This window comes from Notolabrus celidotus, chromosome 3 (assembly GCF_009762535.1).
Source record: "Notolabrus celidotus isolate fNotCel1 chromosome 3, fNotCel1.pri, whole genome shotgun sequence".
NCBI classification, from domain to species: domain Eukaryota; kingdom Metazoa; phylum Chordata; class Actinopteri; order Labriformes; family Labridae; genus Notolabrus; species Notolabrus celidotus.
In genome coordinates, this window is record NC_048274.1 from 29,584,985 (window position 1) to 29,601,413 (window position 16,429).

The following is a 16,429-nucleotide window of genomic DNA, read 5'->3' on the forward strand; positions in this document are numbered from 1 at the left end:
TAAAATAAAGTAAAATAATAAAAAAGAAGATAGAATAATAATAATAGCCGAACAATATTGGAATAGTTAAATTCCATTGTTCACTTTCAGGTAGGTCTCTGGGTGCCCCACAGAAATATGAACTCAATTGGAAGAATTGCATTGCACCTGCAGAAGGACTTCTATTTCAATTTTCTGCCATAATGTGAAAGCCCAGGCTAATCTGTTCACACGTTACAAGCTCCGCCCACTTTCACATTTTTTTCCCCTGCTGCGTCACAGCCTGTTTGAACAACCTGCGGAAAACACCTGTGGCTTTTGAATTGTACATCCAACACGATTCATTTCGGTGTCAGAGTGACGGATTAATGTGCTTGCGACTTTCACCGTGCCACAACTGTGGTTTACAGAAACTTTTGAAGTACTTTGAAGCCTAAAAGAAAACACAGATGGGGTTTTCCTTGGATGCTCTGCCTTGCTGCACAAAGGTAAGTGTGCTGTGTTTTGTTAATTGCTACCTCGTGGCCTCTGTGTGTAATTCTTGGCTGTGTGTTCAACTGAACTTCTTGCTTGTTTGCCTCTTGCATTGAGGTGGCTGCAAAGTTTTAGTCATTATGTAGGGTGTATTTGTTGACATTTGTAAGGAATAATTTATTTCTCTTGGCCTCACTTTTCTAGTTGCTTGTATGATAGCGTTGTGATACGTGATTGGTGTACAGCAAGGGTTCCCAAAGTGTGGGTCGGGACCCCCAGTAGGGTCGTGAGATACAAATGGGTGGTCGTGAGATTTCTTCCAGTGTTTGTAATTCAAGTTATCTAAAAAATATGTATTATTATTAATATATTATACATATCTTGTTTACTTATGTTTATCTTCCTTTTTCTTTGTACTGTTAATTTTTATTATTTCTATATTATTATTATTGTTATTATTATTATTATTATTATTATTATTATTATTAGTATTATGATTATTATTATTTTGTTATTTTATTTTTTGTATTTATTTATTTATTTTTTCTTCCATTTTGTTGGTTTTGTATTACTTATATATATAATTGTTAACCTGTGGTCAACAAAGAAATACTGAAAAAATGCAATAAGAAAAGTTGAATAACAAAAGTTATCTAAATATTACATTTTACTCATTTATAGTAAAAAATATCGACAAACAGTAGCAAAGCTTGAAATAAAACCTTGAAAATAGAAAATGTAATGAGTTTTCTGCATTTATTTGTTGCCAGATGACTCCTAAGTTTAGGGTTAGTGAACAGTCACTTATCAAAAGCATCAGTAGCAGTAGGTTAATTCATTACAGCACAGGAAACACAGCCACATGCTCATATAGGTTTTTCTGCAGATTTTCTGCAGACCAGCTAAAAGAAACCACCTTAAATCACTTTGAGGGACAGTCGGGATCGCAAGTCTTTGGCACCTAAATTTTGGGGGTCGCGGAGTGAAAAGTTTGGGAACCCCTGGTGTACAGTATATTGCCTATGTGATGAAAGATGGCCATTAATCTCTGCTAAACGTATGGAAGTAAGCATGTTTCCCCTGAGTTGAATCCATACACAATGAATTCTGTATAGTATTTCCTTGTTGTTGCATACATTGCAAATCCCATTTTCTCCTCACACTTCAGCTACATAGTATTGAGAAACTTTCAACGATGTATTTCAGAGACAGCTAGCTTCACTGCTCATCATATCATAATTACATCTATGCTTCTGAGCTCCTGTTCTCACCCTGCTGCTTCGCTCTGCTGCACTTTTTTTGTCAACCTAAAGCTCATACCCATGTACTGATGGTCATCTGCTGCTTATCAACACTACATTACATTTCACATGAAGAGGCTCTGTGCTTGCTAAGCGGAGGATTGTGGTGATTTTTGATATGCTTAAGATATCTATTGCAAAGCTAGGGTGTTTGAGTCCGCTTGCTGCATATCTGGTGGATTTCAGGCCTTAGATTGATCCATCTCTTTTCACTAGATAGTAGTATTTTCCCAGAAATAGCTGGACGTGGTTTGTTTATCATTATCACTTCCCAGTCTAGGCTGTGCTGAGCTTGGTGTTTACTTGTGGCTGTAGTGACAACGTCAGACTAGATGCCAGATATCAACTCTTCTTATTCTGTATTCACACAACAATCCAGTTCTGCGAGCTGGCTGACTGATCTAAAGCTGAGTGGCCAGTCAGATTTTCCCACTGAAAAATGGCAGTAATATTTGAACAGCATTAAAACTTCTAAAACTATTTCCACTCACATTTACAATGAGCAAAATCCTTATTCAGACAGAATAGGAGATATGCTTTACCCAGCACACATTGGTCATAATGTTTTTTTAAGTTCTTTAGTGCCATCCTTCAGCAGGAGTGACTCAAACTTTATTAGCCTCCCAGATGGGCCCATTTAGAGAATTACAGGATTGGAAGGGCTGTAGCTAGTTTTTGAAAACTATACATTAAACGACCAGGGACCATGCATGAGCCAGGTTAACGCCCCAACGAAGCATTACATTTAATGGCTGTAGACCCCACCATGACAGGTGCTAGCGGCAGGATTACTGCACCTGTTAGGCTGTTTAAAGGATGGAGGACATCATGCTTATGCGTTACCATTTAAGACGAAATATGCAAAGACAACGGCTATTTAGGGATCAAACAAATCTTTTGGAAAAGTATGACAATGTTGAAATATACAGCAAATTTAGATTTAGGAGACGCAACATAATTCTTAAGTAACCTACCAGCAATACCGTGAAGTGAATCCTCCCCCAAAAAAACTCCATTAACAAGTCCTCATCCTTCAATGGGGGGACAGGTGGTCCTCCACCTGAACCACGTTGGTGGCGTTGCTTGTAATGCAAAGCCGCTTTCATGTTGTTTATTTTATTTGTTAGGTCTTCTACTGTGCGCTCAGAAACACAACATGCATTTACCCGGTTCAAGATCTTAAGCCAAACTTTCCCTTTCTCCTTGTTTGTTATCTTTGACGATTGACTTGCTGATGATAGCAGTTTGTTCATTCTATATTCTTGTAATAAAATGTCCATTTCTTCCGCTGAAAAATTGTTCTTGATCTTATTTCAGTCACACCGGTACCTCTTGCCATATTTATTGTTGTTTATGCGCAGGCATGCACATTTTGAATTTGTTGGATAGGGGTTTTCCAGGAGGTTCCCTAGACATATGACGTTTTGCACCAGCCTCGCTTTCATGGCGCAATTAATTAATTGGCCAATTATTTGCAGTTGGGCATGCGGCTAACGCTACGGCCAAATGGGCCGTTCCATAATGGTATGTTAAGACTAATGGTCCCATTTTTGTAATGGCTGGACGTGCATATGGGCCCAAGTCTCTAAATCTAAGACCATTGTTTGTGAATTGACTTTGTTGTAATTAATTGCTACAACATTCAACACCGGCCTATATGACTCTCAAGTTTCACCTGTTAAAATCAAGTTTATCAGAGTTTTTAAATAATGCTGTTGTCAAAAAACCTATATCACTGTCACCGAGAAAGTCATGGGCTGTCGAAAATTATCAAGGAGATTTTAAATGAAGCTTTGTGTTAGTTCATGCAGGACACGGAAGTCATACGCCTCAGCTGCTGTCAGCTGTCAGGCTGCAGTTTGAATCACCGTTTACTATCCACACAACCAATCGCAGCTCACTCTAACGATAAGGCGGTCAATTTAAACACTTCTTCCCCCTCACTAATCCCTGAAACACCTTTGCTGCCCACACTCTGCTGCTGTTGGTTAAACTTTGCCTACTCCACCGTAGCCTTCTGTTGGTCTAAATGTCTATTTCACCCTTGTGGGGATTCTGCAATGCACTCCCTGGAAAGCTGAAGCAGGTTGCTTGGCTAACCCGAGAAACCCTAGGGCAGAGCCTATAGTGCCAAGCATAACTGGATTTCCATTTGGCAATAAATGGTTAAATCTATGACGAGAGTGTTCCCGACTGAACTGAAGTTAGCAGCAGCAGCTCAGCCTGCAGCCTCCCAGGTCATCAAACTGGCACTGAATTTTTACATCAAACAGCTTTTTTGGTTTACTTTTCCCTGGTTTTCACTCTGTCTATTTATTTTTGGGAGTTGGGAACTCTATATTTTCTTGATAAAAAAACTCGCCAACAACGGACACTGAAGCAATCTTAACCTAAAATATGCATAGAAAGGTTTTTACCAGAATCAATGATGGGTTCAGTTTGATTTTGAAGAGGAATAGTCTGTGGGTTAGAACAATAGACTGTATAAAATATGGATGTAGTATCTGTGATGTCACCCATCTGTTTCTGAAGTGCTGATTTGGGGCCAATCGTTGGTGGCAGCCATATTGCTGCTGTCGTGCGGTTGTGACATAAAGAGGCGGGCTTTGAGCCTCCTAGCCAACAGCTACAGTGTTCCCGCCTGTCAATCAAGTCAGCTGTGCCTCTCATTGGAAGACTCGTAATCTTAAAATCTTCGAATTTGACGCGTTAGAAAAAAATTCACCCCCTGTACAGTGTGTGGTGATCGAGAAATGAGCTATCCAGACTACACCCATCTTTTGTACCAGATCGGCTTTTTTGAATTGGTGTGTATGTGGTTTCCGGTACTTCCGGAGCCAGCCTCAAGCGGATCCTCGATGAACTGCAGTTTTTAGTATTTCCGCATTGGACTCATCATTTTAGACCGGAGGTTGTCGCTTGGTTAGAACATTAATAACAGTGTGAATGATAGACAGCGAGGGAATTCCACCCTTTAAAAAAAACAAAAACGAAAAACTGATAAAAACAGACCTAGAACTATGCTTGGGCATCACATCACGCAGACTGTCCTAATGTCTTATGTTCCTTGAATAACATCTGACAAACCCTACATCTTGGGTTGAAACTATTTTACTAACAAGTTTTACAGCTTTTAATCACCTGATGTGTTTGTTCGGGAGAGGAGGAGACCTTTGGGGATAATTTGGCTCCTTTCAAATGCTTTGTGAACGATGAAAACTTCAGCATCTATGGGGACTTGATTTGTATAGTTTGACGCCTGCCAAGATGCTGCTCCTGTGTTGCTCTGCGTTGGGTTATCTAGTCTTTAAAGAAAAGTGCAGATGTTCGACTCAGTATGTGTAGTCTCTGTGAGCCTTCTTGACTCATGATGTGAGTCATAATCTATTAGAAGCCTGCCTTCAAAAAAGCCTGTCAAAAACATGTATTTCTGTTAGTTTTTGAAGTTGGTCAGCCATGTTGGATGGCTTTGACGTGTCCTGCCTTTTGAAAGACAGCTTTCAAGAAAAAGAAGAAGTGGAAAACTGTACTAACAAGCGAGCATGCACAGTCTGACAGAAGCAGGAAATGGTGGTTTTAGCTTGTCTGAGTGGGTTGATTGTCTGGCGGAGTGTCTGCCTTGTATAGCAGCTAGGGGTCATGTCTGTAAATGTAAAGCATGCTTTGTTACTGTGCCTGCTATCTGTGGCTGACAGATTTCAGTTACATGAATTGGTCATCCATCCGGCGATTCATCACTGCTGTAATCACTGTAATTATAATTGCATGCAAGCAGCCATTAAACAAAAAGTTAATAGTTGAAGGCGTTGCATAATAAAGTTTTACATTGTCAGTGATCGGAGCATGAAATGTTAATTGATTTGGTCAAGCTTACTTTGCTTTGGGATGTAAACATATTATGTCAAGCAACTCGTCCATTTATCAGACATGTTTAATTTCATTCAGTAGAATAAAATAAGATTGTTATGTTACATACTGTAGGGATAAAAGAAGTGAAAACCATTGTATGGAATAGGAACTTATGTTGTTGCACCATTTGAAGGAGACTGTTTGTTTACTTGAAGATAGAGCTTTTTCTGACATCTACTTCACGCCTGTTCTCCACATCTAAAATTCTGTTAGAAGAACACTTTGGTGGCAAACATCCAATAGTCTAAATATGTTTTCAAAAGAGTGAGGAGACACATTAGTTTTGAAGTAGCCCTTTGAGTTGTCTGTGCTGAGAGGATGAGAAGAGGTTTGACTGATTGATTTTATTTATGGATTATCAGACAATGTAAAAAAACAAACAAGAAGAAAACACAGAAAAACAAGACTTAACATCCAAACAAAAACAACTCTCCTGAAATCTGAGAAAAACAACAACAAAAACGCCACAATAAACAAAATTAATAAATAACTCAGATCAAGGACAGCCAAAGTGAAATGTCATTTCAAATTTCCTCATGAAAATTGATGCGTGATGAGACTGTAGTCCCAATCAGGATGCAAATCCTCACATCCTCCATCTACAGCATTCACTCCAGACATGAACAAACACTGACCTTGGTGTTATAGATCTGCTGAGTATGGACCATTTGTTATCATCTTTTTTTTTTTCCATTACCACCAGAATGAGTTAGGTGCATTTTTGGTAAAAACCTGTGTTCTAAAACTGACCCCCCAGAATTTGGAGTGCTGGAAATGTGAGAGGGAAATAGGGGGAAACACCTACCCATCCTAGATTTGTAAAAGAGACAGGAGACAGCAAACATTATGAGGAATACAAAATAATAATCATATAATCTAGCATCAGCTGCAGTCTGCTTCTTAGTCTGTCCGTCAAACCACTGTACAACGCTGAATATGCATCATCCAAACACAGGCTCCTAACAGAATGCTCAGACAGGCTTGTTCTGTAAAGGAACTTGGGTTTCTTGGCATACTTGAGCCTTAATCAGACGACTATAGCCTCAATCATTTTTTTTTGCAGATTGTTGTCGGTTCAATCAAACGGGGTAGCGAGATGACAAAAAATTAGACATTTGTGGAGATGCACGATGTAATCAGCATAATGTCAGTGTTGGCAGATTGGAAAATCTCTTCCAATGTGTGTGGCTAATAAACTGAAATCAATTACACAGTTGCAATGACAGCTTATGTGTGTCAACAACATGTTGGCTAGACAGAAGTATTTTGAAGTGTCAGAAACAGACAGCAAAATAGCCATTTGTAATGCTAGTGAAGGACAGGTGATGCAAGGAAGAGCAAAACAACGCTCCCTGAACATTACCAATTCTATTGTGCATCCCAAGAACCGGCACCAAGAGTTTCTGAAAAGTAAGGATGAAAAAATCTGTGCCAGTGAAAACCTTCTGCAGACCCTACTTCAGTCAACCAACAAAGCTAATAAATATTGCAGCGTCCACACAGAGGTGAAGGAGCTTAACAGAAAAATCATTGAGTTATAACATGAACTACAGAACTTCATCTTCAGGCTGGTACAGAACCTCCTCACTGCTGTTAGTCATATTAGCTCCACCAGGGACATCTAGACATCGTGTCAGTCCTGTCAGCATGTTAAGACTAACTACCCAGTAGACTGACGACATGTAATCCACAGAAATCTGTTTTATTTTTCATCACTGAGTGTCTATATTTGAAAAAGAATATATCATTCATAATCTAATGTTGTTTGTCTTGTTTTATGTCTCTTTCTAAAACAAATACTATCCCCAAGACGAGTGACAGGTCAACTCTAGCACAGGCGAGATTTAATGTTCTTTACGATGAAAAATGTTTGTGTATATGTATCAGTTTTTAGTTTGTATTTATATCAGTTTAGGTGTCAGCCAAAATGAGTTTGAAAATATTGTCATATGGGAGAAAATCAAATGTGATGCATCCCTAGACTTTTGCAAAACTGATGAAAGCCCCATTCGGAAGTGGTTTGGATGTGAATCTAACTTGACTTTCTAATGGGTCCCATGCCATCCTCTCCAGCAGCCGAAATTATATTTCAAAGTTTGTGTCACTTCCAACATTGCACACATTAACGTCAAATACAAAGTGAAGTAAGTGCATCAGAGCTGCTGCCGACAAATGGCCTTCTCCTTCGTGTCCTTGCATCTTCCCTTTTGCAGAGTTTATGTGGTACAGTCGAGAATTCTGCTCTGCGACTACAGAGCGAGTGGCTGCAGGGTAAGAAAATGGATGTCCATTTCTCACTCTTTCCCAGTGAAAATCCCTGTCACCTGAGTAAAAAGGTACTGATATGCGAAGTCAGATTTGAATCACATTTGTTCTCAGCTCAGCAGCAGAGGATTCCCCATAGAGTGACTGCACAGATGGAATTATGAAATATGAGACACTCGTCTGAGAAAAATGAAGGCATTTTTTGATTCCACACCAGCATTTGATAACAAAGATTTGGTTGGTGAAATGCATGAATCCTTCCTCACATTAGAAATGACTGCTGCGATTCATTCTGAACAGACACTAATCTGATTCCTTCTGTTGTGCTCGTCTTCTCTTCAATCCAACTGGTCAGTGTTGCAATATTGTACTTACACTTGAGAATTTCATTGCACACTTGATGATTGTGCTCCAGCTCCTCTGAGCTGACTTCAGTTTTCTGTGTGCCTTGAAATAAGATGTGAGGGTGATATACAGTAGGAGATGAAAAATGTGGCAGCGACAGGTCTGAAGTAACCACAGAACCCCCCCCCCCCACCTCCCCCCACCCCCCATCCCACCACAGCTCACCCATGTCTGACAGCCAGGCAGTAGCATAATATGGCTTAAAATACTCTGGAGTCTGTTTTATTTTCTGTAGGCTCTGCTCATTCTGCCAGGTTCACAGTGACACCACAGTAACCTCACTAACAATGTTGTGCTTCCTGTTTGCAGTGTTGTCAGAGAGATGGTAAAATGAGGGTACAGTATCTATGAGGTTGTAATATTGTGATAAAATGTTACTTCTGTCAACAAGAAAGTGGATGAAATAAAACTCTGTGTACAAGTTTGATATATTGTTGTCTTAAAGCAAGAAGAAAACATTTCAGACAGTTGTATGATGTAATGTCCCCTATTTACAGTCATAACTGTTCCAGTAAGCGATGGAAGTAGGACATGAACTCTGGATAAAAAATGGAACTTTTATATTAGAGTAATTTTTTAAAATATATTTTTGGTTATGAATTTCTGGATGACTTAAAAATCAGTATAATTGACAATTTAAACAACGACTGAAATGCCATTCATATTCACATGTTGTTGTGTCTCCGCTGTGAGCCAGCAACCCACCACCAGTCGGGGCTCTAGCTTTGGTCATCGGTGACTGCGGTGATACTATAATGCTCTGCTATTTGATTTTAAACAAGTGCTGATAACAGAAGGCATTTTGTTGTTGTTGTTGGTTTGGCAATATTTTGCTTTATAAAGTGGATATAAAGTTGTATGTGGCTGTGTCTGGTTAAACTGGCATATAATCACTTGTCTGGATAAATGCGTAACCAGCACAGACATAACCTGCATGGTGGACAGAAGGCTAGTGGTGATAGCTCTGCTAATGTTAGTCACACTCAACAAATCAATTTAACATTGTTTACCAGCACACTCTGTGGTCCTGTGTCCAGCTGTGTTAAAAAAAGTCAAGTTTGAGCACAATTTATTCAAGTGTTTTCTTACCTTTTGACCAGTGGTTCCCAAAGTGGGGGTCGGGATCCCCTGGGGGAGGTCGCGAGACACAAATGGGGGGTCGTGAGATGTCTTCCTGAATGTTTTTTTTTAAGTTATCTAAAAATAGTACATTTACCCTTTATAGTAAAGAATATCGACAAACATAGCTAACCTTGAAATAAAACCTTAAAAATAGAAAATGTAATGAGTTTTCTGCCTTTCTTTTTGCCAGATTAACCCTAAGTTTAGGGTTAGTGAACAGTTAACTATCAAAAGCATCAGTAGCAGCAGGTTAATTCATTAAGGCACAGGAAACACAGCCACATGTGCATGTAGGTAGGCGAATTTTCTGCAGACCAGCTAAATGAAGCCACATTAAATCACTTTGAGGGTTTGAGGGACAGTGGGGGTCGTGAGTCTTTGTCACCTAAATTTTGGGGGTTGCAGGCTGAAAAGTTTGGGAACCCCTGCTTTAGACCAATCAGTTAGAGTTTAAATTGCTCTTTTTTTTCTTTTTTTTCTTTATTAAAAAAAACAGAAACAAAATGCTGATTTGAAATGATTTGTTTTTACAAACACTCAAGACAAACAAATAATGACAATACGATACAAAAAAAAACAGACAAAAAAGAATTGAAAATTTTTCATTTAAATAACTCAGAAATAAGTTGCTTGAGAACACCCCTGGTTTTTATGCAGGATGTAGCTCAAATGTATGATTGAAATGAATAGTTGCATACTGAAACTCAAAAACAAGTCAGGCTGATATGCTAGCTTGAGAAGCTAGCTGTTACGTGTGCACTTTACCTAGGTGTTATGGTTATTTCACTTTTTCAAAACAATATTTAATTTTTATTCATCAAATGAAAATATGGAGATTAAGTATATTATACGTCGTATTAATGTCAGTAAAATGGTTAGGACAATTCTACATTTTTTTTAAGACCACTTGATTCACTGAAAAAAAAATTAGATTAAGGAAACGAGGGGGAATTGAAGCCCGAAGGCAGAGTATGTGCTTCAAAAATAATTTGAAAGGATGCACAGAATAAGGGACTCTTTTGATACAAAAGCTGCCTATACAAGACTTAAACAACAGCAGGCTTTGATTTTTCAATTATACCTACATGCTGTAATACTGTAGGTATTAAAAGAGCATCTGTTCAGCGAGATGATGAGACTTCAGATCCCACATGAGTTAGGGGATGTCTGTGAGTGAAAGCAATTCTGCTGTGTATATTACAAAGTTGTAGTAAGGTGCATTAGGTATTCACAATTGCACACTCATAATTAAAGTGACATGACACCGTATACAATTTTAATTTAAATTCTGTTGTAACCCACATGGGCTATGTGACTCTGAAGTTGGAGCTTGTGGAAATGATGCTGTGTTAATGGTAAAATATTGATTAGTTACCATCAATCTACATCATCGTGTCTCTGCTCCTGTCTCCTGTATGTGTGTATAACTCATCTGCATGTTGTGCCGTCAAGTGTAACAGCTCTGCTCGCCCTGACAGATTATGATCTACTGTTATATTGTGATGAAAAGAGCAATGCTTAGATTTAGAGCTGGCGTGGTGCTGCAGGGCTTACACAGTGGCTGTTCAGCATTTTCCCTGCAGTCATTCCTCTTTTATCTCAGCAGAAACAGGACAAATTCATTAGGGCTGTTGCCTGTGCTGTGCTTTCTACAGGACTCCTCTTCACAGCTCTGATAATGAGTGTGAACAACGGGAGTGATACAGAGGACTGCGAGGGAGACGCAGTGTTTCCTGTTGGTGGTACTAGAGGAAAAGTCTATGGGTCATCAAATTCACTTGCATTATTCTTTGAGAAGATTTAATGTGTGTTTCTAGTCTAGATTTGTGAGATTTCTCAGCTGGACCATGGCTATTAGGGAAAGGCTAGAGAGTCACTATTTGAAAGACTCCTTCCTTTCTGCAATGTGAATAATAAAAATTCCTCTTCTTCTCAAAACAAAAGCAGTGGTAATAGGGTGGACAGCAAAGCAGCAAAAAACAGACATCAGATTCTAGAATCTGACACAGAGATTGCAGTGTTTCCAATGTCTTACTAGTTCTGAAAGGTTTCAAAAGCAATCCGGTAAATCCATATACAATCAGTTGCAAACAACTGTCACAACCATCTGCAGATAATTTCACAGTCATGATGTTTATAACACAAGATTGAACACAAATTAGAGACTTTTGGTAAACCTTTCTGATCATACTTTAATCTGCAGACTGAAAACTAGAAGAGTTCACATGATAACTGTCTTCAGTTTTTGAGCACATCATCCCAGTATGGGATAATGTATAGTGAACGGGTGGTTATATGTTTTCCTTTCACTCAATCAGTACTGTAACACATTGACAAAGCCTATACTGTGTTGTATCTGTGGTTGCTTTTTAAATGTTTTCATTAATTCACTCAGAGTCTTTTTCACACAGTCCTCTTGTGTTTCAGCACCCCATGCTTTTTCTCTCTGTCTGCAGTTTCTTTTCTCTGCCGGTGACCGGTCAGCCATGAACCACAAATCTAAAGTTTTGTGCTCTCCAAATAAAGTGAGAGTAATATTCAAACTATTCTCCAAGTTGTTAACAGATTCTGTTGGAAACTAACTTCTTTACTGCAGTGTCAACAGGTGGAATCATAAACCATATAAACAAGTGGGACAGGGATTGATGTGATCTGCTTTTAGTGGGGTTTTGACCAATCAGAATGGAGTATTTCGCACAGCCAGAGAGACAGTTAATAATGTCTTTAAATGATTCCAGGCTGACTGATTACACTGAGCTACTCAATTATGCTAAAAGAAAGTAATTAACATTCAAATTTTTATCCAAAAAGCAGCTAGATGTGGTTCAGGTTTTTGTAACTACATCAAGAACAAACAAGTTCAGTTGCCTTTTGAATTAGATCTGATTTACTGTGACCTGTATGTCTGAGAACCTATGCAGGCTGAAATTAAGAGTATTTTGGTCAATATTTAGGTCAAATTATTTAACATGGTTAATTAGTCAGCTTTGTTTTGGTTAAAATAAATTGCATGGTTCACATTTAGTCTGAAAACCCCCAAATATTTGTTCATTATTATCCTTTTATCAATCAACTATGGCAGCTACCGATAAAGCCAGACATCAATTCCATCCAAAGTTAAAATATTTTCAACATCGCCCTGACAGAATTTACACCAGATGTTAAGTTGCTCTCTCAAATTGAGAAAACATGAGCAATTGAGGCAACAACTAGCTAATAATCTTGCTGTTGTGCTGTTCTGTTGGAGTCTTGTTTGTTTATACCGAGCTGTCCAGATGGTGCTGTCTGTTTGCTGTCTGCCGTCTGTCTGATTTCATTCAGATGCTGAATGACTTAGGACTTCTTGGGAGGGGGGGCAACATTATAAATAAAGTCTAATTGCATGTCTTTGTTCATTACAGCAGCAATTGTTTTATGTTCAAATTTCATTACAAAACTGGTGGTGGTGTTTGAAAACAGTATGTTCTCCAGAGTAGCAGCAATAACTCATAAGTAGATCGCTCATACTTGTACATTCTTCCCTTGTCTTATCCGTTGTTATGAGGTGCTCTTTACCCTTCCCTCTTATAAGTCTTTCCTATGTCTGAATTTGTACATTGATGAGAAGCGTCTCAAAAAATTAACAGCTCATTTGGAGCAATCTGTGACCAATTTGTACCAATCTATAAAGGAGTTTTTTGAGCGTTTTGCTGTCTCAAGCAGACACTCTGTTGCCACTTGATTCAGTAAACCTGTCAGACACAGCACTGCATACTTAAATGTCTGATTTCAGGCCTACAGAGACAGTTTTGTCTGCCTTATAATCAAGCTGCAAACATACACATATTTCTCCTCTAAAATTTGTTCTGTTGTGTCCTTGTTTCCTCCCTCCGTTCCATCATAACCACAAGCAGGGATATTTGACACTACATGGAACCCATGAGTTTATTCAGTTCACTAACCATCTGAAAGAGAGATTTGTCGTGTCAGTCAACTTCTTCACTCCTCAATCATCAGTCACTTTTTAGCAGTCAAATCCCCACTTTAGCACGACACTATCTTCTTGCTTTTGGCTGTCAGAAGTGGAACCCATCACTGTCCTCTGCCACTAGAGCCCTTCTGCTTCAAGGTTTAATGAATTATGCATTCAGAGATTCCCTTCTGCACATGCCTATTTGTGTTTTTGTTAGCTGTGCGTGTCTTGCCTCAAATCTGCATGCTCATGGAATTGTCTGGTGAATCCTTTCTGAAAGTTGTTTTTGCTTACAGAGTTGTCGCCGACAGCATGTTGCTGCATAATTCTTTAGTCTGTGTTAAAAAACAAAGACTCCTTGTAGCAGGAAAATCCCACCAGGCTCAAGGTTCAGAGGCAGAAACTTGTAGCCTACACATGGTACTACCAATGACGGCACATTCAAAGTCACTGACATCATGTGACTCACCTTAGCTGAACAGTCATTGAGTCAGTCTGTGTTTCATATTAAATTCACTGCTTTGTTATTTAAAGGTACGGGCTGTTGTGACTCTTAGGAGAGAATATTTGACACACATCTGTCTATCTTTTGGTTTATAAAAAGGTACAGAAAAGTCGTGTCTCTTGTCTCAAAGGAGTCACACTTTTCCCGACACATTGGTGAAAGCAGTGAGGGGTTTCTGAACTCTGGATAATTGGAGACTGTGTCCTTAAAGGTGAACCTGACATGTACGTGCCATTTACTAACGGACGCCAACAGCACCTTGAGCAGAAACACATCACAGTGCCAGTTAGCACCAGCAGCAAACAGCACTGTGACACATTTACTGAACAGCTAGCTGTAACAGTTTCAAATTAAAATTGATGAAAGGCTGCAAATAACAATTATCCCCCTTATTATTTTTGTGTTTAATTTCCATGAAATCAGTCCCTAAATTGAGAAATCAAACAATCATTTACTGAGAGGTCAAACAATAGTACAAAATGTTAGTCACTGTTTCCTAGAACTAGATGACGGCTTGAAACTGCTGTTTGTGTCTGACAGTTAGTTCAAAGCTGCTAACTCACTGTCACTAGGGATGAACAACATGGTTTTTTTGTTGTTTTTTGAGCCTAGCTGGTTGCAGATACAAACTAAAATTACCATTATTATTATTTTTAATTTTTAGTATTTGAAAATGTGGAATATTTATAGAAGAAATAATAATGTTTACAGCCAGGTCCAAAAAACGATTTTGTCTAAATAGCACATTTGCATAGCTCTATCTGCACAAATGGGGGTGTCTCTGGCATTAAGGCACTCACCGTTTCTGTGGTGCTAATGCTAGCCGAGCTACTGCTGCTTTATGTTTCTTCTGTACACATTCGTTGCGATGATGACTTTTCAGGTAAATAAAAAGATTGGTTGTGTTGAAACTTGCGGCCCAGTTTTTACAAACTGTAAAAGTATCATCTTCCTCTGAAACAGTGAAAAAATGAATGCTGGTGAAGCCAATTTTACTCTCATCAGCATGTTGTGGTTCATCTTCTCTATGGAATGCTGGGTTGCTTAGCTCCACCTATACTGTGTCGAAGTGTGTTGGCTTGCTGACAAGTAAATGAAAGCAACTTTTATTAGATGTTTCTAAGATTTTATTATCAGAATAACAAATATTCTCATAATAGATCTGGAATTTATGTATCCTGCATCCCCAACATTATTAGATGAAAACAAAAGTCTGCAAAAATTAAATCTTGAGAAGTTTGAAATGTTGGAGTCTTTAATTTTGTTTGAAAATCTCATCAACTAAATATTTAAATTGCAAGTCACTGCAGCTCGTTATCCAAGTGACGAACTGCATTCAATATCATGATGTTAATTAACAGCTCTGTCCTGAAGAGACCTGAGATCATAATTGACAGAGTGAAACAGTTTGTGCACGTTGAAGTGTGTAGGTGTGTTCAGTTAACAGCCCTTTTTAGTATTTGTCTTAATGGCGGCCTTGTACAAAAGTTCACCTAATGCATTTCATATTTTACTTTAACAGAGTGTGAAAGCAGAGGAGCTCATTATTCCTCATTAGAAGTGGTTATTTTAAGTGCATTATCATACATTCAGAACATTAACAGTGACCTGCCTGATACAATATTTGATTTTCTAATGAGATGGACCTTTAGTATCAGTAGCAGGGAGAAGTGAGGCGCTCATTATATTCCTCACATGGAAGATAACTCTTCTCAAGCTTTTTACTATAAAGACACTCTACTAATGATAAAATGTAATGAAAATGGCAGAGCGACTTTAATGTATATTTCACTGCAGACCGTCAAACAGTATTCATCTCATTGTTCATTCCACTGCAGCTCTACATCTAAATAATGACTTCATGTTAATGTATTCTCTGACCTATTGCATGTCGCACATTACATGTGCTCTTGAGCTCAAAAATATTCATCACAAGACGCAGAGCCATGTCACTGACCCTTATATCTGATGCAGCCTTTTGATTGGAGTCCTCTTCCTGCTTTAAACAATACAGAGAAAGTCATAACCTTACTGAACCTTAACATAATACGCATATAGGAGTGTTTGTAAAGGTCTTATTTTTGTTATTTCATTCTTGCCTACAGTCATTCTTCTTAAAACCCAGAATTTACTCATCACATTTCACACATCATCCCCATGTGTGCAAAATTAAGAAATCATCCAAATTAATTGGCGAATGGTAATGATATTTTTCATGTAAATAGATAAATATGTGGTTACAGTACCACAAATAGACAGCTAATAGCTGTATTGTGTTGCGTCAGGATTAAATTAGTTGAGGTCAGTGAAAGTTCAGCGGGGCAATCTAGATCGCTGTACGTAAGACTTGAGGAGGCAAAATAAGATATATAGGAGGTGGGAGTCAGCATAAAAGGAAAAAATAAATAGGATTTAAAAAGAAGCAACATTAAGTACCTTTGAAAGTTTTAAGTACCTCAGCAGACAGTTTTGTTTTGATAGAGCGCTCAGTCACTTTCCTTCAGAGGCAAATTTGCA

General features: G+C 38.5%; 1 protein-coding gene across 2 annotated transcripts in view; it reads left to right on the forward strand.

The window, feature by feature from the left end:
* The first annotated feature begins 236 nt into the window (after window positions 1-236).
* Window positions 237-16,429, forward strand: part of luzp2 (leucine zipper protein 2) — a 281,322-nt gene continuing 265,129 nt past the window's right edge. For both annotated transcript variants that reach the window (XM_034680633.1, XM_034680635.1), the window contains exon 1: window positions 237-467. In XM_034680633.1, the coding sequence (XP_034536524.1) occupies window positions 445-467 (23 nt within the window). In that variant the 5' untranslated portion in view covers window positions 237-444. The remainder of the gene's footprint in view (window positions 468-16,429) is intronic.